General features: G+C 51.4%; 2 protein-coding genes across 8 annotated transcripts; both read left to right on the top strand.

Annotated features, from left to right (window-relative positions):
- The first annotated feature begins 2,789 nt into the window (after positions 1-2,789).
- LOC117186598 (vacuolar protein-sorting-associated protein 36-like) lies at positions 2,790-2,986 on the top strand. Its single transcript, XM_033387578.1, has one exon. It carries the CDS (start codon positions 2,790-2,792, stop codon positions 2,961-2,963), a length of 174 nt encoding a protein of 57 aa, XP_033243469.1. The 3' UTR covers positions 2,964-2,986.
- A 346-nt stretch (positions 2,987-3,332) lies between these two features.
- LOC108164901 lies at positions 3,333-21,663 on the top strand. Of its 7 annotated transcripts, none has more exons than XM_033387569.1 (8): positions 3,333-5,071; positions 11,810-13,587; positions 13,680-14,036; positions 15,627-15,828; positions 15,909-16,072; positions 16,139-18,117; positions 18,570-19,405; positions 19,544-21,663. In XM_033387569.1, exons 1-8 carry the CDS (start codon positions 3,354-3,356, stop codon positions 20,565-20,567), a joined length of 8,058 nt encoding a protein of 2,685 aa, XP_033243460.1. In that variant the 5' UTR covers positions 3,333-3,353; the 3' UTR covers positions 20,568-21,663. The 7 variants fall into 7 exon arrangements, with proteins under 7 accessions (XP_033243460.1, XP_033243462.1, XP_033243442.1 ...); XM_033387571.1 differs by having other exon boundaries at positions 19,547-20,567; XM_033387551.1 differs by having other exon boundaries at positions 15,909-18,117.
- The last annotated feature ends 410 nt before the right edge of the window (positions 21,664-22,073 follow it).

Below are 22,073 nucleotides of genomic sequence, written 5' to 3' on the forward strand. Positions count from 1 at the left end.
CGATGTGTGTGGCACTGTGGCAGCAGCAGAACGCATACACTGCGAACTAGAAATGGGAATGCAAATCGATTGGGGCATGTGTCGAGGTCACATTTGTAAATATCTTTCATACAGATATATATGTACATAAAAACAAGAAATTAATCCAGTCCACAATCTGATCAATAGGATCATAATATCAGCTAAGTATCGATGTATCTTCAAAGCTTTTTGCCACAGCTTTCTTCCTTCAAATAATTTTCAATTCCATCTTAAAATCGAACAAACTGAAACTTAATCCCAAGACTATTCAGAAGTAATTCCTGTATATGCATATTTATTTCCACTCGAGTTCGTTCAAGTATTTCTCGCTGTGCAAGGACTAGAGTCCTGTGTAAGTACGAGTAGTTCCCCGATACCAGTAGAATCCGTGTGGTTCTTGGTGTAGTTTTTGCTGCTTCTGCCGCTGCCAACGTCGTCGTCATCTCAATTCGCGAAAGCCCACACACACACACACACACACACACACACACACACAGACAGAGAGCCAGAGGGAAAATCGCGCTTTTGGCCGTTTTTGGGGGTCTCTCTCCGCGTCAAAAACAGCGACAGGAGCCGACGACGACGACAACGACGACGACAACGACAACGACAACGACAACGACAACGACGATAACGATGCCGCGACTTGGGCCGAGAGAGCAGCGAGTGGTGTTGTGCCGAGTCGCTACTCTCTGTAATCTAACGGTCCTTATGCGAAAAAGTGCGCCCCCCACACACTGAGGCACACACACATACACACACACAGAGAGATGCGGAGAGCACTGTGGAGGCGGCCGCTCAGCTGGCGTCGTCGTCGTTGCCGCCGCCGCCGCCGTCAGCGACAGCGTTGAGGATGACTGCGGCGAGGACATACACATAAATAAAAAGTCCTTCATTCCGTCGCGACCAGCGAGTAACGGCTCATGAGCGCTCGCAGAGAAAACGCTAAACATAACGGCGGATAAAAAATTGGCAGAAGAGAAGCCAAGAGAAGGCCTCCGCCCTCGCACCCGCACCCGCACCCGCAGAAAGCAGCACAAAGAAAAGTCCAACAGAAAAGAAAAAAGAAACAGTTAAATAATTAACAGTGAATCCTTTTTTTGTTAGTATTTTTTTTGACACATTCTTTTCAAGTGCGCGAAACAGTGGCCGCAAAAAGTGCGTGGTGCTAGCAGCTAGCAGCAGTTGCAGCAGCAGCAGCAGTGGCAGCAGGAGAACGCAACGTAAGAGGCAGAAAAAAGTGCAGTGGCGGCGAAGGCGAGGCGAGGCGAGGCGAGGCGTCTAGCAGCCCCCCTCCCGCACACACACATAAAAGAACACGCGCACACACACACACACACAAGCAGACACACGTACACAAACACAGAAGCCAACCCCGCCATCACGCGCTGGCCCTGTCTCGCGCTGCCTCCTTCCACACCGCCCTTCCCCCCCCAAAAGAGAGCATGCGGGGGCAGAGACACCCTCTACATGAGGAAAAAAAACACACACACACACACACACACTGAAATTAACGAAATTGCAAAGCAGAAAGACCAACAACAACAAAAATAACAAAGCAGAAAGCAGAAAGAAGAAGAAGAGCAGAAAAATAGAGAGGAAAAAAAGCTAAATCGCCAAAAAGCGGAAAGAAAGGAGCAAGGAGAAAGGGAAACGAAAGGACAAGAACAAAAACAACAAAGTTCCAATAAAATGTAAGAAATGAAGGAAAAACTAAAGAAAACTTCGTAGAGGGGTACGAAAATAGGCAATAGCGAATCTAGAAGGCAGAGAGACTGAGAGAAGAGGCACAAGGCAAAAAGGATAACGTAAAGAGTAGAAAGAAAGGGTCTGGGAACACACAAAGAAACAGCGAAACGGAGAGGAAAGAAACCCCTTTTTTTAATTGTTTTTTTTATATAGTGATTTTGGACGGTGACAGGAAGTCCTTAGAGATTTGGCAAAAATACTGTGACACGTTGTCAACAAAATAAACAAATGTGAAAGTCTGTGGGAGCATAAGTTTCCCTGTGGTCCTGCGGTCCTGTGGTCCTGTGGCCCTGCCCATGCCTCTTTCAAAGGGCGTGTGCGTGTGTGAGTGTGTTCGTGTGGGCGCCCCAACGTATGGCAACAAAAAACCCTGGCCACAAAATTCAAGAGATAAACAACAACGTGTCGAAACTAAAATTGAATGAAAAGTAAAAGTCAGCCGGAAAAGGGAAAGTCTATAAAAAATAATTGAGTTTCAAACAATTAAGGAAGTTCCTCTCGTGCAAACATAAACATAAACAAAGGTTGAGCAAAAAATAAAAATAAAATACAAAATATAAAAAAATAGTAAAAGAAAGGAACCGCTCACGATGGCGTTGCCACCTCGTTGCGGCAAGGCGACACACGACAGCGAGTGTATGGTGGCCCTGTGTTTTTTTCTGTTTTTTTTGTATTCGTTTCGTTCGTTGTTGTTTCGCGTTGCCTCGATAGCTTTGTCGTTGTCGCCGGGATATCATTCCAGAGATAGTATTCAGTATTTTCTTCTTGTCTCTTTTGGTGACACGCGACAGTAGTAACAACGCAAAAAGGATACGAAGAAAGCAATGCAACAACAGCAACAGCAGCAACAATTGAAGAAGCAGCAGCAGCAACGGCAACGGGCACAACTTGCAACACAACAAAATCAGCAGCAACATCAAGAACAGCAGCATCAGCAACATCAGCAACATCAGCAACATCAGCAACAACAACAACAACAAGTGTAGTGTGTCGCACGCGCGACTGTGTGTGTGTGAATAATGAAGAAGAAGCAGAAACAACAGCAGCAGCAGAGGCAGAGGCAGCAGCAGGTGCAGCAGCAGCAGCAGCATCAGCAGCAGAGGCAGGGCAAGGCGCCATCTGAGGCAGAGTCGGAGACAGAGCGTTGCAACAATTCGCGTCGTAGTAGCGCCGCCAGCAACAACAACAAATAGCAAAAACTGAGCAGCGTTCGGCAAAGCGCAACAACAATTACAATTGCAACAAAATCGGCAACAAAATCAACAACAAACATCAATACAACAACAGCGGCAACAACTAAGCGTCGGAGAGCGGCAGGTAGCAACAGCAAGAGGAACATCAGGAGGAGTCGCAGTAGGAGTGCGAGCAGGAACAGAAGCAGGAGTCACAGTCACAGTCACAGTCACAGCAACAGTCACAGTAACAGTCACAGTAGGAATAACAGCATTCAGAGTCCCGCCCGGAGCATTCGGAGTCCACCCCGCAGCATTCGGAGTCCCAGCCCCAGTCCCAGTCCCAACAGGAGTCGCACCAGCAGCACTTGTAGCAGCCGCACTTGCAGCAGCGAAAGCGAAGCCAGCAGCATGTCCAAGGCAAGCAGCACGACACCCACTGCAGCAGCTGTTGGGGCAAGTGCAACAAATGCCTCGAATGCGAATGCGAATGCGAATGCAAATGCAAATGCCAATGTGAATGCGAATCCCAATGCCGATTTCAGTGCATTCGATTTCAATGATAGTTCGGATAATTCCGATACGCCGCTAGTGCCACGCCCACCGTTCCTGAGTCGCGCCGCCGCGGCAGCAGCTGCGGCAGCGGCAGCAGCAGCCGCACTGAGCAGCAGCAGCAACAATTCCAATTCCCAAACTTCAGGCGGTGGCGGCGTGCAACAACAGCAGAACATGCAGCAACAGCAGAGCCAGCAACAGCACCTCAATAACAACAGCAACAACAACAACAACAACAGCTTGCAACATAACAACAACAATAACAATTGCCGTAGTAGCAGTCGCAGCAGCAGCACCTCCCAAAGCAGCCTGGACGAGGAGGAGGACGAAGATGAAGAGGAGCAGCAACACCAGCAGCAGCAGCAGCAGCAGCAACAGCAGCAGAGGGCTGCTGCAGCAGCTGCCGTTGTTGCAGCAGCAGTCAGCGCGTTGCACAACGGTAAACAGCAGTTCAACAACAACAACAGCAGCATTAACAACAACAGCAAAGGGCGAGAGCCACGAGAACTGCACGATCCTCAGCAACAGCAGCAGCAACAGCAGCAGCAACAGCAACATCATCCAGAAGATGAGGAGGAAGACGACTACGACGAGGATGATGAGGAAGATGATGAAGAGGAGCCACAACACCAGCAGCAGCAGCAACAACATGGCAATGGACTTGGCCATGACCTCACGCCCACAGATCTGCGTCACGTCCTGCCATCCAGCACCACCCATCACGATCATCTCCACCAGCAGCAACAGCAGCAACAGCAGCAACAGCAGCAGCAACCGCAGTTGCAGACGCAGTTGCAGTCACAGATGCAGCAGCCGCAGCAGCACCAGCACCACCCCCAAGAACAGGCCGACTACGACGACGATGGCGAGGACGAGGACGATGAGGACGAGGAGGAGGACGAGGCGGCCAGCAGTCACCTGGACAGCCGTGCCACTCTCACATCGGCCCACCTGAACAGCGCGGCGGCGGCCGAGAGCAGCGGCCTGCACATGAGCGCCGTGGCCGCGGCTGCAGCAGCAGCAGCAGCAGCGGCTGCGGCCGCAGTCAAGCTGAACGCACAGCTGGAGCAGCAAAACGCCACGGCCCTGGACATGGCCAGCGTGGGTCCAGGTGGTGGCGCCAATGTCTCTCAAATGTCGATGGTGCCCGCCCCGAGCAGCCTTATTGGCGGCAACAGCAACACCAGCTTCTCCACCAACAACAACAGTAACCATGCCCTCAGCTCGACGCACGGCAGCACGGGCGGCGGGGCGGGTGGTGCCAACTGCAGCAACGATCTGGCGGCCAGCTCTCGCGGTGGAGCGGGCAGTGTGGGCCCCACCTCCCAGCAGCAGCAGCAGCCGCACCAACAGCTGCAGCAGCTGCAACAGCAGCAGTCGGGCAGCGGGAGCAGCAGCGCAGCCAGCGAGCGGAGAAAGTACCGCCACCAGAACTACAGCAAGAACATCTATATAGGCACAAAGAACGCCGAAAAGTGGGAGCACATGCGCACCCGGCTACAATTCAAAAACGACGTGGAGTTTGTCGCCTACCTCCTCAACCTGGCCGACAACGATACGGATCGACTAAACAAGTGAGTAGAGCCCTACCATGCATTGTTGGCCCCCCATAATGACGGCTTAGAGGGGAATGGACATCAGACAAGATCGTTGACCCTTGACCCTAATTCTATCGACTCTCTTAGAAAATATCGATATTTAAGGATAGTTGGAGTTTTCCACACGAAGATAGCCCTTCCTTTTGGCATTTCAGATCCCATCAAACTGTATTTAATGTTGGTTTAATGGGTAGTATTTGTCTTGTTTCGTTCCTACATTGGGATCTTCTCGTTGAGAAAGGGCACTGCTATGTTGTCTTCTCATTGGTGCTCTTCTCGTTGAGATATGTCAGCACAAGGTGATCCTCTGGATAAGGTCTGACAACCTTTCGTGTTAGCCACCCTTCAACAACACTTCATCTTTGATTTGAGTGCATTATCTCTTACACTCTCGAGTCATCAATGTGGCCGCGGCTCTATTTTTATACCCGGTACTCAGTCAGCATGTATGTGAGCTTATGATTCCTGTAACCTATACAACACGAATTTTCTCAGCATTTGGGAGAAACATATAGAGAAACCACGACCACTTACGTTAATTGTTGCACTCCGTTTATCATCTTTCACACCTAATGACCTAATTGATCAGACTTAAAGAATACTTTATGTTTCATTTCTCCTTATATTTTTCTTTATCTCGCTCCCCTCCGCCAGAGCGCGCACATTGCACGAGGTAGATTTTGTGAGCGAAAGAGAGAGAGGGAATGAGTCAGCGCGTGAAAGAGAGTAGCCCTCTGGCTATAATTATGATCCGATGTGATCCATATTCGGCAATCTGCTATATATGGCTATTCTCTATGATGCTGCGTTTTCGGTTTGCTCGTATCGTATATAGTCTCTGAGAACTTGGCATCCAGCCTATTGATGCTGATCAAGAATATATATACCTACCTTATGGGGTCGGAAACGCTTCCTTCTGGGTGTTAGAGGCGTACACTTGCACCACAAATCTAATATACCCCTGTATCCTCTTCGAGCGCTGGGTATAAAAACAGAAACCGAAAGAGAAGGAAGCACAAAGAACAAAGTACAGACCGCCAGAGATAGAGATATGGCAACGTTGCGTTGGCCCTGATTGTTGATAGTTGTGCAGTCCCGAAGGCACCACGCCGCCGAATGCAATCCACACACACGCACACACACTTGAGTACATATGTATGTATGGTGAAAGCTTTTTGGGCACCACACACACACGAACACACACACACAGAGAGAGAAAGAGAGATAGAGTGATTGAGATAGAGAATTGGTTTGGTGGAATGGAAGGTTGGTGGGTAGGGGAGCAGGGGTTGGTCGACGGCTCAAGTCCTGGAGGAGCGGTGGAAGAATGTTGCCCAGGGATACGGAGAGAAAGGGAGACAAATGGCGCGGCACAAAAGCGAACCATGTAAAAGCGATTCATGCCCGAATGCATCTTTCTCTCTCTCTCTCTCTGCACTCTGTTCCCCTTGCCTCCCCCATAGCCCCCCAACCCCCTACAACAGTTGGACCATGTGGTACAAAGGCACAAATGCGGTACTCCTGCGGTTGCATGCAACGGCGCTTTCATGTTGCCTCTGCTGGAGCCATAGCCCGCTGTGCCCCCCTTTTCCTCGTCGTCGTCGTCGTCATAGTCGTCGTCGTAGTCGTAGTCGTTGTCGCTGCCGCCTTGTCAGCGGAAGCGGAAAAAGCAACACGCTCACATATACAAACGCACACACACATACACAGCATAGATGCACAAGCACACTGTGGCACACACTCACAAAGCGCACTCACACACACACACACACACACACATGCAGGAGACAGAGCACACTCAAGCAACATCGTAGAGGATGTTGTTGCATGCATTTGCATGCCATGTTGCCAATCGCCCACTCACACTTGCAAACTAATAGAGAGAGAGACAGGGACAGAGACAGAGAGAGAGCGAAAGGTACAGAGAAAGAGAGAGAAGAGGTGGGTAGCGGAGCCATAGGAGTGTGTACTCATACATATACTCGTGCCCGTATTATTGCTCTGGCTCTGGCTCTGGCTTTGGCTTTGGGGTAGGGGTAGGGGTCCTTCAGTCCCCTCCCACGGCTTCAACATGGCTCCAACATGAATGCGTCGCGAATTTTCTTCCTTTGCCCCACATTGCACACATCCCCTCCTGCCCCTTACAGCCGCTACAGCAACCACCCCCAAATATCCACCGTCCACCGCCTACCGCCTACCCGCTGCCACGCCTTGTTGCACTGCAGTTCGAGCGCGCCATTTGGCGTTTTGTACTCACATACATGGGTATGTATGTATGTGCATGTGTGTATGTTCCCAGGCAGCCACCCGCAACCACCCCTCACTCCATTTCTCTGCTTTCTCTCTCTGTGTCCGTGTGTGTGTGTGTGTGTGTGCCTGCTGCGTGGCAAATACGAAATGCCAATGCTGAAATGTGGGTTCACATTCGGTGCGCCCCTGCCATTTGGTTGCCCCTTTGTTGGACCACCAGAAGGAGTAGCAGCAGCCACAACAGCAAGAAGGAGAATGCCACAAGGAGTCACAAGAAGGGGCGGGCAGGGGCACAAAGGCCCAGAGGAGAGGCCTCAAGATGATCATTAAAGGAGATGAACTCATACGATGTGTTCAGCAAAGAGCTCAACAATCCACTCATGCCATTGCGATCGTTAGGATCAAAGGAACCTTCAACTCTTTCAATATGAAAACATACCATGCCAAAAAAGATTCTTTTGCAGGACTATTATATCTTCTGGGCCTCTAAGATTGATTATCTGTAATTTGTAGTTGATTTTTTTCTGTAATCCTTAATGTAATGCTCAAAATATCTGATACCTATTACGGGGAGGTCTCTCCCGTCATTATTTGCAGTTGATTTTCGCCCAGCCTCCCTCCCAGCTTCCCACTAAAATGTAGGCCCTGCGACCCCAATTTGTTTCGATTGTTTTGTTAAGACCCAAAAATAGCCAGCAATTGAATTTGGGACTGTCACGCGCTCCATATATATCGCAATCTATATGTAGCATTTGCATCAGCTTCCTAGCCACGTTCGTTCGTAGCAGGGGTGCCAGTAGAGCGCACTCGAATGCCATATAATGCAATTGACGCGAATGACTCGAATGACGTTAATTCGCTTAACAATTTGTCACATGCGAACCTACAGCGACAACATATGTACGTCATGCGATATGAATGATAGCGGGCTTTCAGTTCCTGTTTCTGTTAGCTCCACAAGGACACATGCAAATGACGTTAATTCGGTCTGCCAGAAATATCCTCTGCGATGTGAATGGCACACAATAAACAGACAGCATTCAATAGTCACGTGGCGGACTTTTTCCAGTACATATGGCATAGGGCTAAGCACTAAGGAACTTGTATTTAGCCTGGGAGGAAAACGAGTTATAGATACAGTAGATCCATCGCATAATCGGACACTAGTTTCCTTAGTGGAAGGAAAGTTTCCTTAAGGAACTATTACTTCTTCCACATACCCTCTGATGAGAACATATATTTTACGCGAAAAACAAAGGAAAAAAGGCCTTCATTTGAGACTCAACGAATAATCAGGCAAGGCAGTTCAGCTATCAATGGAAAACCAAGTTTTTTCCTGAAAATATCTTCAAAGCTCTGGTTTTTCTGGCTGGCTTTGAGCCTGGAGCAAAAAGTGTTCGGGAAATTGGTACGAATTGGTTGTAAAATGAAAATCTACTGTGCACTACATGGTTATGAGGTTCCCTGATGAGTTATTCCGCATTTGTTTATAAGAGTTGTAGGATGAAGCTGCTTCATCTAGGTATATCTATAAAGCAGATCTCTCTTAGAAGCACACAAATTTGAAAGAGCGATTGTTGCCATGACAAATTTATGAGATAAAGTCATCTAATTTCAATGCCATGGAATAACATGTGTACTCGTATACAGGGGTTGCCACAGACCACATTCCAACAGAATTCCAACTGTGTTGGAATGGCTTTCTGTGGCACGAAACAAGTTTATGTACAATAGAAATAATGTTAATGTGGCGGGGATGCCACAGATTGCTATCCCCACCGAGTTGTCCGGGTTGTTGAGTTCAAATCTGGATACAAAGTGCTGCTCGGCAGTTACAAAGCAGTCCTTTTGTAATGCGCTCTGGTGATCTTGGCCAGGCCTTATCGATGTGCCCGGCATTCAGCAGACACTTTCCCAAAAGAGACCACCACATCAATGTATCTGCGAATATCTATATTCAATATCTGCAGTCTGGAGGCGCCTGCTACACTTCTGCTTCACACCTCCGAGCACATTTGTGTCCCTTTTCCCATGGCTGCCATAAGCACACACACACAGGCACAAAGACAGACACACGTTAGATATCATTCCCACCATCCACAGTGCGAATGTTGTCAGCCTTGGCTCCCTAATGGCTCTCCCTCTTTGGTTTTTCCAATTCGCATTTCGTATACGCCATGTCGCCAATTTCTGCGAATTTTCGCCAAAAAGCACAAAATTGATGTGCGATTGTCTTTGTGTGTGTACGCGTGTACGCGTGTACGTGTGTGTGTGCGTCTATGGCTGTGTTTGTGCGTGTCTCGTTTCTCCAACTGTCTATGTGTGTGTGCCTCTGTGCTCAATGCGGCAACGAGAAAGGCCAACGCACACGAAACAAAATCGCAATCCAACCCAACAGCAGCAGCAACCCCCCATTACCCCAACTCCAACTCGAAGCCGAAAAACTGAAACCGAACCGAACCAGGCCCAAAAACCCAACTCAAGCCCACCGCTGGGGGCCCTCAAGCAGCACATTAACGGCAGAGACACTGGCCAGAGCGACACAGCGAAAGAGAGGAAGATGGAGAGGGGGGAGGGAGAATTACGGAATGAGAGCAATGGGCAGAAGCAGCAGCAGCAGCAGCAGCCCAGAGCCCACTGCCATTGCTCGTTTATTCGCTCGCTCAATCGTTTCACTCGTTCGTTTCACTCGCTGTTGTCTGGGGGCGAGTGGGCTGGTGCTGGTGCTGGTGCTGGCGCTGTCGCTGGTGGGGGATGAGACTGGACCCAATTGGGGAGTGGAATGGGGAGGGGAGGATAAAGGAAAGGGGGTGGCTGGAAGGAAGGCTGAGACAAAGTGGGACAGGGTAAGTGGTTAGATGGGGGTATGCAATGCCTCGGGTGGGCTGGCTCTGGCTGCCTGGTTGCCTGGCTGCCTGGATGGATGGATGGATGGATGGTATCGCTTGCTGTTGCCGCTGCTCTCGATATTGCTGTTAAGGTTCTAAGGTGGAGGATTTAATGAACGATAACACAAGCAACACACATTCCGCCGAGCGCGGTGGAGACATTGCGATGGAGAGGAGTGGGACTTGGAGGGAATGCATTCTGCATGTACAACATTGTCCATGCATTACGCCCACTCCGCTCCCCCTCTCAAATTGCCATTCCTCCCGCCACACCACACGAAATACAAGGGAACTCAATCTCAATCGGCACCAAAGGCGAACAGGACGCAATGCAATTGCATTTTATGGATGCAAGGCAGGTGTGCAAGAAAGGACTGAACTTTGACCATTCAAAGTTTCATCTTGTTTTCGAGGCTCGAGGTTTGAGGTTGGAGGTTGGTGGCTGGAGGCTGGAGTTTAGGCAGAAGGAATATCCTTGACGACTGACCACCAACAACTAGTTGCTCAAAGAGATGCATTCGCAGAGATATCGCATTGAGCGTAGCTGTCGGTAGAGAATAAATCACAAAGAGATGCACAACATGATTAAGGCTGTCATGGCAACGGGGAACAGGACTGGCTGGCAAGGAATTAATGAGGGATTTAATGTGGCTCTTAGATGCCACCCATCCGCATATTGTACGCAAATATTAAACGCACTTTGACCCACTAAGGAAAGCAATTAATTATCCATGAACAAAATCGACACGTTTCCCATATTTGTTGAGACAAAGGACCATCGCTAACTGCGCAGCTATTTGCAAGAAAATTGCAAAGAAAATTATGGCAAAGTTATTTTTCCTGCGAATGGAGCCGCTCGCCAGGGGTTCAGAGACTTTTTCCAAGAATTTTTCAAAATAGAATCTCAGTGCTTGCGACTTTCGCAATATGGCAATATCATCACCATATTGAGGGCCAGCTGGGCACTGCCACCGGCACCACCACCACTTCTGATCCACCTCGTGCCCGTGCCCCCCCCTCCCCTCCCCCCCTTAAGCGTCACGCGGAAAGCGAGGGAAGCGCAAGCGAAATTAATTAAACGCAAAGGCGACAACAACAAGGAAGGACACAGAAAGCAGCGAATCCGAATGCTGTGGACACGATGGGGGGGGGGGGGGTGGTGAGGGAGGAGTGCCGATTGGTGTGGGGAAAAAGCTTTGGTACAGCTCTGGTCGTGGTCCTGGGCGTGGACCAGCGAACGTGGCACAAAACGTGCAACATGGCCAAGGCGGCACTCGAAAATATATACGAGTGTATATATGTATGTATAAGTATTCGTATGCCTTTACCTTTATGGAATCTTCCGTCTGTGGGGGGGCTGTATCGAATTTGCCAAGAAACTAGTGAAGCAAAATGTCTGATGCAGTGGCCGGAAAGTCCCCAAGAGCTCCCATCTGGGAGCCTTTTGAGAGCGGAAAGATTGTCACCAAGCATTGATTGAAATGCAGTCTTTCTGTGGTGTGGACTTTACTTTTAGATTTCGGGGTACCTTCCACTGTAGATCTCTGTCTAATCTCTAATCCCTCCCTCTTTATAGCCTACCACCGCCCTCGCCGGCCCCAACGCCCACCAAAGGCTTCGATGGAAACTTCAAGCTGGAGCCGAATCTCAGTGTCAAGGACTTTGCCCTGCCCCCAGAGTCCTCGTCGATGAACGGTACTGGGAACGGGAACGGCAACGGCAATGGCGACTCAGCCTCGGCGACCTCCGTGGCGATGGTCACGCCCACACCGCCGCAACGGAAGCGCTACAAGAAGCGGGTGCAGTTCTCAACGGATTCGCTGAACGGATACGCGGGCGGCAAGGCGGCCAAAGGTGGCGCTGGAGCGGCTGGCGGAGGATCAGGATCGGGATCGGGAGCAGGAGCTGGCGGCGGGACAGGGTATCACAGCGGCTATGCCAAATCCAAAAAGCAGGAGGCCAAGGCAGCGGCGGCTGCTCTCAAGGCCGGGGCAGCTGCAGCAGCGGCGGCGGTGGCGGCTGCGGCAGCCGCCAACTCCTCGGCCCTGCCCGAGGTCCTGGACTGCCGCATCGCCGAGAAGATCAAGAGCGAGCTGGAGGCCAGCGCCAGTGCCGGCAGCAAGGAGTCCCTGCCCAGCGCTCTCTGCCTGAAGAAGGCCGCAGCGGCGGCAGCAGCGGCCGCGGCAGCAGCAGCAGCAGCGGCAGCGGCGAACAGCGAAGAGGAGGACGAGGAGGAGCATCAGCATCAGCAGCATCCACATCTGATGGGAGCCGGCATGGCCATACCCCTGGGTGTGGCCGGGGGTGTGGAAGTGACGGCCAAGACCGGTGCGGATGCTGTGGACGGCACCACGCCCACCAACGGGCAGATGGGCAACTTCCATGTGCGCTCCAAGAGCCATGGCGGTGGCGGTGGCAAGAAATCCCAATCCGCCAAGGCAGCGGCGGCGGCAGCGGCAGCAGCAGCAGCAGCAGCGGCGGCCGCCGCCATGATGCCACCCAATTCCAGCTACGACGAGCCCGAGGACGAGTCGGCAACCGGAGGCACTGCCGTCAACGAGGAGGAGGACGACGATGACGAGGAGCTGGACGAGGAGGCGCTGGCTCGCGAGATGAAGATGGAGCAGAACTTCGTGGAGGAGGAGGACGAGCACGACATTGCCTTCCGGTCGCAGCAGTCCTGCCGCGAATGCTCCATCACGCACGACCACAAGCTGTGTCCGCTGCGCAACGCCTGCGGCAATGTCACGGACGCCGTGGACCTGGCCGAGTGGATCGAGCGCCGGAATCTGGAGGCACTGGCCAAGCTGAAGGCGGATGCCCACCGGCAGGCGAAGCGGGGTCGTGGGCCGCGGCACGATGACGACGAGGACGACATGGAGGACATGGACATGGACGAGTCGTCGCAGCTGTCCGAGCTGGAGACCAAGCCGCTCATAACGTTCGCCGAGGCCTCCGTTCCGGCGGAGTTCGAGCTGCACAACGTCGAGCCGAATGTCACCGGGGTCTTTGCCCGCACCGAGGTCCGGGCCTTCACCAAGCTGGGGCCGCTGATCGGCCAGCCGGTGCAGACGGGCGAGGTGCGTGAGGGCAGCGACATGAAGTGGATATTCGAGATGTGCGAGGCCGGGGCGGACAAGTCCTACCTCCTCTGCTGCGACAACCCCAACGCCTCCAACTGGCTCCGCTTCATACGGCCAGCCCCCTGCTACGACGATCGGAACGTCAATCTGGTGTCCATCGATCAGCAGGCGTACTTCGTCAGCTGCCGCGATCTGCGCAACGGCATGGAGCTGCTCTACTGGAGCGACGACTGCAACACCATGTGGCGGAAGAAGCACACGGAAAAGATCAGTGAGTATTTATCCTTTTTGAGGCCATGTGGCATCACTGATGGTCTGATGACTGTACCTAATCGCACATTTTGTTTTCGTTTGGTGGCACAGATTGCGGCGGCTGCAGTCTGAAGTTCGAGCATCCCCTGTACTATCGCACCCACTGCTCCGTCTTTCACGACCCATCGATGAGCCTCACCATACGGAAATACCACTGCAAGGTATGCGGCGAGGCGGTGCTGGGCAAGGACAATATAATGAAGCATGCCGCCGAGAAGCACGACGGCAAGGGCGCCTACCAGTGCCAGTTCTGCAACAAGTTCTTTCTGCGCCTCAATTACCTGGAGATGCACCGAACCTACGGGTGTGCCTCCAATCCGAATCGATCGCGACCCGTCTGCGATTTCTGTGGCCGCAAGTTCTGCCAGCCGCAGAAGCTGAAGGCCCACATCAAGCGCATGCACAGTGGTAAGTAGGCGTGGCAGATCGATCTATCGATCTATCGGGCAATCGATCCCCTCCCCACCACCAGCCAAGCCCAATGTGATAGATCGTAACTGTGTGACAGTAATGTAGACCATATAATCGTATCCTAAGCCTAACAGAATGCAATCCAAAATAATACAAAAAACTGCAAGCCTAGTGTCCAGTATGTATCGTATATCATATGGTATTTCGTTTCTTGCAAGCACGGCTGCAGCCTGAATATCGACTATCGAGTGTCTTGGTGTCGAGGCACGTGTGCCGCCGACTGGTTCTACATATATGATTTCATATTTAAGCGCTCGAAATGGAAATTGAATGTTGTTTTATGTTTTCTTATGGTTTCCTGGTATATGCACTTATGTTTTAGTTTTGGGATACAGGTGTATCTCGATATGTTGAACAGGTGGCAGCCGTGTTTTGTAAGTAAGCTCGTATATCGTATATCGTTAACATTGCATATCGTAATTGTATTGTATCTCGTATGTACTACCATAGCGTAAGCTCGCATCGATCTCACCGTATAACTGCTTTTGCATACATATATCAGTCTATATAGACTATATTATATATCATATCGTATCGTATCACACATAATAATATCGTATGTACTAATACCGTAACCAGTCGCTTAGCTGTAAAACTGTAACTGTAACTGTACTCTGTATAAGCAACACACACACACACAAACACACTCAAAAGCATCTGCGATCGCTCATCACTCTTCATTTGCCTCATTTGGTATTATATTTTTTGTTTTAGTTGTAAACCGCCTAAATTGTTCGAAATATATGTAAATGTATCTTCATTTGGTTTTCTTTTCGTGCTTTTATTTCCGTTTGCTATAGTTGATCCATCATCAATGTACTTATAGCGTATGCCAAGCACACTATCGAACTCCAACTGATGGAACTGAAGGTCTTAGAAATACTCGTAGAGATAAGTAGAGACTCTCGAGACTCATCGACAGAACACCCTTTGACGATATTACTACGAAAAAGATTAGCGTACTAGGTGACCTTTCCTGTAATACTCGAACATCTAAAAGTTGTCTCTATTTCTCTTCAAATGATCTCAAGACAAGCCATATAGCCAAATACATTTTCTAGATAAAACAGGTTTCAAGTGATCCACAGAGAGACAAGTATTTGTGGTTACTTCTGGTATCTTCCCCTTTTGAAGTATCTCTAGAAACGATCATGAACAGTGAGAACAGTCCTCTTAGTCCTTCAGTTGGAACATTTATCGACCACTAACCCAAAAGACTAATCGATTATAAGCTGCATTGTGTAACCTTTAACGCTTTTAGTGAATGATTTTGCCTTGATTTTGTATTATTTTTATTATTATTAGTTTATATTAGTGTGTATAATATAGTTTTGCAATTGAGTCCCAAGCATTATGACCCGATCCGTGTCTTATGTGTTTTAGATTTTGATTTGTGTTCGTTGGTTCGTTCGTTGTTGGGTTCTGGTTTCTGGTTATGGATTTTTGTGTATAATTCACTAAGTTTCTTCTTCTTTCAAAATCACCACAATCCGAAAATTTCATTTTCTTCATACAATTTCATTTTAGATATGGCTGAAGTTTTACGAGATTTTCAGTGTAAATTATGTTCAAAACTTCTAGGATCGCGTGCGGCACTGCAGCGGCACTCGAAGGAGGTGCACAGCCGCAACTCCACCGTCGTGAGCTGTCCGCGCTGCCAGAAACTCTTCCAGAATCGCAGCAATCTCAAGATTCACATGCTCACCCATTCCGGGGTGCGTCCCTTCAAGTGAGTAGCCGTCCCACAACTCCCAGCCATCCATCCGTCGTCAGTCACGTCAGTCAACGTACATCGGCTCTTTTTTTTAGGTGTGCGGAGCCCGAGTGCAATGCGGCGTTCACCACCAAACAGTGCCTGCAGTTCCACTACAAGAAGGTGCACAACTACACCCAGGAGCAGATGCCGAAGATCGAGAGGAGCGTGGCCTACACGTTCGATGCCTATTCCGGCGGCATGAAAGTGGACTTTCTGGGTAAGCAGCCGCCGGCGGAGTCACAGCTGCCTAATGCAGCTGTCGTCTCCTCCTCCTCATCCACAGAGCAAGCACCGCGCCGGCGGCGCAAGAGCCTCGAGGACCAGAACTCGATGCTCAGCAGCTCGATGCAGAGCGACACGGAGTTCAGCGACGACAACATCTTCGAGGCCATCAAGAAGAGCGGCAAGTCCATCAAGGATCTGTGCCGCAACGAGCCGAATCTATCGCTGCTCAGCTCCAAGATCTCCAGCATCTTTGGCGAGAAGGTGCCGGTCCCTGTCCCAGTGGCTGCACCCTCGGCCACCGTCTCGCTGCCACCCGTCGCAGGTGGCCGCAAGCGGAAGCGGAAGAAGGAGCCGGCCAATTCTACGGCCGCCCAACAGCAGCAGCAACAGGCGGCCCTCCAGCAGCAGCAGGCGCAGCTGCAGCAGCAGCAGCAACAGTTGCAGCAACAACAGCAGCAGCAGCAGCACGTTCAGCAGCAACAACTCCACCACCAGCCGCTGCAGCAACAGGCGGCCCTGCAGCACCAGCCGTTGCAGCAACACCAGCAGCAGCAGCAGGCGCAACTGCATCACGAGCAGTCCTCCCACCAGCAGCAGCAGCAGCAGCAACAGCAGCCGCCGCCCCAGTACCACCCGCACCACCTGCACGCCCACGCCTTGCCCCACCAGCAGCAGCAGCAGCAACAGCAACAGCTGCACGGGGCCGATCCCGACGACGACGAGGAGGAGGCGGAGCAGGTCCGTCTGGAACAGGTCCGCCGCAAGCAGAACGCCCAGCTCAGCCTGGTCGAGTCATTCCTGACCACCACCGCACAGCGGCTGAGTGCACAACAGCAGGTGCAGCAGGTGGTGGCCGCCGCCGCGGCCGTCTCGGCGATGGCGGGGGCCGGGGACGATCCCGCCAAGCTGGGGCACATGATGGTCGGCCACATGGGCGTCGGCGTGGGCATGGACGATGAGGATGACGATGACGAGGAGGAGGATGATGGCAGCTCGGCCAACCATCCGCCCGGCGGTAGCCATCCCCATCAGCAGCATCATCCGCACGGCGCCCATCCGCACTCGCACTCGCAGTCACACTCCCATCCGCATACGCATCCGCACTCCCACTCGCATGCCCATCCGCATCACGCCCATGCCCATGCCCATGCCCACAGCCACGCCCACAGCCACCAGCACTCGCAGCAGGGGGCAGGGGGACAGCAGCAGCAGCAGCCCCACGGGGATCCCAGTGCCTCGTACCGCCATGCGGCGGCCATGAACGCCGTGGCCCTCGGCCAGAATCTGGTTGTTACCAAGGGCAGCAAAAAGTGGATCGGTGCCGATGACCGGCATCTGGGCGACGTGACCAGCGACGTGCCCGGCAACGAGTCCGGACCGGGCTCTGGCCAGCTCCCCGGCAACGCCGGTCCCGGCCAGGACCTCGGGTTTGCAGTGCCCCCCAGTTCCGTGGACGAGCACAGCAAACTGCTCGGCCAGAACCGTGACTTCCTCGCCCGCCTCATGAGCACGGCCAGCGCCAGTCACGCCCACGCCCATGCTCATGCCCATGCCCACGCCCACCAGCATCAGCACCAACACCAGCAGCAGCAGCACAGCGCCCATAGCCGGGAGGAGGACGAGAACAGCTCCTTCCTGGATGTCGTCGAGTCGGCCAACAACAATGCGGCCGCGGCAGCCGCTGCTGCGGCGGCCATGTCCCAGTACCATCACAATGCGGCGGCCAATGGTGGAACGGGCGGATCGGGTGGGCCAGGTGGCGGCGGCGGAGCCAGTGGCGGCCATACTCCCACGGGACCGGCCACTGGCGGCGGATCGGTAACCTCCTCCGGCGACGGCCCCGGCCAAATGCAGATGAACTCCCTGGCGCATCCCCAGTCCTTCATGAGCTCCTTCTACAACAACGCGAACGCAAGACTGACCGGAGCCGGAGTGGGCGTGGGCGTGGGCGGGGGCTCCTCGTCCGCCAGCATGCTGGTGGAGGCGGCCCTCAACTCCGTTGGCAATATGATTGACAGCGAGAGCAGCGACCTCAAGGTGAATTCTCAATACTATTCAAAACAAGTGCAGTCCAGCAGAAATTCTTGCTACCTCAAGACTAGAATAGCTATCGTGTCCATACATTCTAATGGGATTTATCTTAGAAATATAATAAAGATTATAGAAGGTAAAAAGAGAGCAGACAGCGAAGAAATGAGAGAGTGAGCTACGGAACAGCTATAATCCCGATGCATCCCAAGCAGATTATAGATGTATTATAGAGAATAAATATTAAGGATTATATTAGAGGGGAAAAGTGAGAAGACATCGAAGGTCTAACGAACGAACGAGAACGAGAGAGTAAGCCAAACGAGAACGAGTGAGCAAGCCGAACGAGAGAAGCAAGTGAACCGGGGTTGGCTCCTAGTATACATCATATATATTTAATAGTTGTTTCGTTATTTAAGACTAGAAACTATATTTAATCTTTGAATCTCCCGTCTATATAGGTACCCACCGATAACCACATCAACAGCGACAGTCCCATGAGCGCCCATGTGGACGCCGAGGCCCAGCGCTTTGGGGCTGGCAGCGCCGGCGGAGGAGTGGGCGGGCCTAATGGCGGCGGCGGCGGCGGTGGTGGTAGCAGTGGAGGATCGTCGAGTGCTGCCAATGGAACGGGCATTGGGGGGGCCATGGACAACCTGGAGAACGAGCTGAAGATGATGAAGAACTTGGGCAGCTTCCCCATGCAAATACCGCCGCTTCCGATGTTCCAGGGAGCCTGCAACATCTCGCCCAGCGCCTCGACCCCAACCAATCCGCAGAGCAACCAGAACCAGAACGATGTGGACGTGGATGCGGGCAGCACACCTCGACCGCAGCATCCCGACTCCGATGGCTTCTCTTCGTCGCACCACCGTACGCCTCCCTCGCCGCCGCCCATCTCTCCGGGCCGGGACTACGGTGGTATGTTCGGCTCTGGGAATGGTGCTGGTGGTCCAGGGTCCAATAGCACGCCAGCGGGCAGCTCCAGTGCTGGCGGAGGCGGTGGTGGTGGTGGAGCCGGCGGTGGGGCCAACAGCATGTCAGCCTCGTCCCCGCTGCCTGCCCTGCAGCCACAGCGACGGAATGCTTCGAGCGTGGGCAGCACATATCCGGAGCACGAGCTCATCTCGCCGGCCTCCTCCCCGAGCATTCCGCGCTACAACTTCAACGGGGACATGATGCGCCACAAGCGGGCGGTGCAGGAGCAGGACCAGCACGAGCAACGCCAGCGGCACAACCTCTCGCGTCACAATCAAATGTCCAGCGACGAGGAGAACAGCATCATGCCGCAGAACAGGTACAGAACATTTTTGTATGTCAGCATTTATCGCTTCGCAAACTCTTATTTTTTATTGCATTTTTCCCTCGTTACTCGCTACTCGGCACTCGCTACTTTTATCGTCAATGGAACGCTCATTCTGTTTGTTATTTTCAGCAGCGCGGGCCAGGATATGCGCATGAAGTTCCCCCAGTCGCAGATCGACCTCATGTACTCCAAGTACGAGAGCATGGCCAGCAACCTGAAGTACAACAGCCAGGAGCTCGACTCGCCGGCGGAGTATCGCCAGAGCAGCAACAGCAATGCGGCGAGTGCGGCGGCGGCTGCTGCCGCGGCGGCGAGTGCGGCCAACGATCTGTCCGATCTGCAGGGCCTGGACATGAGCTCGCGATCGAACGCGTCGAGCAACTATCACCACAACTTCCAGCTGCCAAGCAGTCGCTACCATCACCACATATACGACATTCTGTCGGACAGGGAGCAGAGCCAGCAGGCGCAGGCCCAGGCGCAAGCACAGCAGGCAACGGGTGCATCGGTGGTGCACCAGCAGGAGCACGGACACGGCAGCCAGCTGGCCATGCAGCAACACCAGTCGGCGGCGGCCATGCACAACATGCTGAGCGAGCAGCTGGGCGAGCAGGAGCACGACCAGACCACCTCCGTGGACCTGAGCCGCACGGCCAACTATGTGGTGTCGTCGCCGCCCCAGCTGCCCTACAACCATCCGCATCACGACATGCTGCGAATGGCCTCGCTGGACCTCACCCCGAACACGGCCAACATGGCCGTGGGCAACAATCGGTCGTTCCTCTCCTCACAGATGCAGCACCAGAGCCGCGACAGTCTCGAGCATCACCGCCTGCTCTCCACGGTCGAGCAGCACCGCATTCTGGCCGCCTCGAATGCCGCCGATCAGCACCGCCTGCTGGTCGACCCCACCGCCCATCTGCTGATGGAACAGAACAATCGCCTGCTGGGCACAGCAGACCAGTCCCGCCTCCTGGGCGAGTCGGCGGCGGCAGTGGCCCAGAATCGGCACATGGCCCGCAGCTTTGGGGCCTACCACCAGGTGGCATCGAGCAACTACCATCCGGGCGTACGACCGCCGCCTGTGCTGCCGTCGGCCAATCATCATGCCTCGAATCCGTCTAACTATCACCCGTTCCCCGCCTACTACTAAAGGCGTGAGGGAGGGTGCGGGTAGACTATGACTATATCCTGGGGCCGTGACAAGAGTGCAATACCTAGAAGGGATCTGTAGGAGCGGAAGCGGAAGCGGGAGTGGGAGTGGGAGCTCCATTTCACGTAGTTCAATTTGAAGCGCAACAATAACTTTAGTTCCTCCATATATTCCATATTCTCCTCCGAAGAACTCCATGCCCATCATCCGTTCGAGCTCCGATTTCAAAGTGTGCCAATCTGTTTAAGTGTTTAGATCTGTTTAGAATTGTGTTTGTTTCCCCAATCTGATTTTAACACACACACACACCCACAAACACACACACAAATATGTATAGTTGTATAGGAAGCATAAAATAAATATTATAAATATATATAAATATAGTATGTATGGTAAATATAAATCGAAAATGGAAAACGCGAATGAAAACCATATGAAAAGGAAGCCTGCAGTGAGAATTTTTTTAAAAGCAAATTTCATGCTGAGTTTGTATAGGAACAAAAAGAAAAGATGACAAAAGAAAAAGACGATAAAAGTGCTAAACATGCTAAATAATAATAGTAATAATAATGATAATGAATAATATTTTTACACCATGAGAAACGAGTAAAGTAAAGCGTATTAACGAGTACAAAGTGTGGGCAGAGTTTCTCCTCTCTAGATTCGGCAAGAGGACCTTTATTACCCTCATTATCCCCTGCAAACTCAGCGAATGAATATATATATATATGGATAGTGTATAGACATACCGATACACGACCGATCAGGAACCTAGCTCAAGCATCATCCCACACTCAATGGCATGTGCTCGAAGATCGCAATTGGCGTCTCGAAAACCTAACGAGTGTGTGTCTCTCTATTTTTTTTTCTTGTTTTTTTTACTATTATATTATAAATATTGTGGATAATGGCGTTTCAGCGATTCTAGTCAGACAATGGGGGCTACATGGCTATATATACAAACATATATATATATATAATAATAATAATAAATGTACTAAATGGTATGGTATAGCGAGTAAATATGTTATAATTTCATGTAAATTATTAAATTTATATAAGCCGCAGAATGCGATAAGGCAAAAGAACAAAAAACCGAAAAAAAAACATAAACCGACAAAATACTTAAAAAACTGAAACGATATACAAAACACATACCAAAAAAATAAGAAAAAAACCCAAAAACAATGATAATAATATTAATGCAAGAATGGTGTATCCACACACACAGGCAGACACACCCACAGACACACCCACACAAACACACACTGAAAACGCTGATCGAAATGATATATATATATATATATACACACAGACATATATATACATATGGCGTAATCAAATTATCGATTATTAATAATAAAAAAAAACAACAAAAAACGTAACTTGAAAGGCATTTCAATCGATAACAATTGTATTCTGACAGAAGACAGTTTTTCTAGACACCTTATCGGCAACGTAGCAGACACATACAAATATTAGTGCGCATATTATTTCAAAACAAAA

Source organism: Drosophila miranda, chromosome XL (genome assembly GCF_003369915.1).
Source record: "Drosophila miranda strain MSH22 chromosome XL, D.miranda_PacBio2.1, whole genome shotgun sequence".
NCBI lineage: Eukaryota > Metazoa > Arthropoda > Insecta > Diptera > Drosophilidae > Drosophila > Drosophila miranda.

Coding starts and splice junctions, on each gene's coding strand:
- LOC108164901 (XM_033387551.1), top strand. CDS start 3,354: ATGTCCAAGGCAAGCAGCACGACACCCACTGCAGCAGCTGTTGGGGCA. Junction 14,037..15,626: donor CATCAAGCGCATGCACAGTG/GTAAGTAGGCGT, acceptor ATTTCATTTTAG/ATATGGCTGAAGTTTTACGA. Junction 15,829..15,908: donor TCCGGGGTGCGTCCCTTCAA/GTGAGTAGCCGT, acceptor TCTTTTTTTTAG/GTGTGCGGAGCCCGAGTGCA.
- LOC117186598 (XM_033387578.1), top strand. CDS start 2,790: ATGAAGAAGAAGCAGAAACAACAGCAGCAGCAGAGGCAGAGGCAGCAG.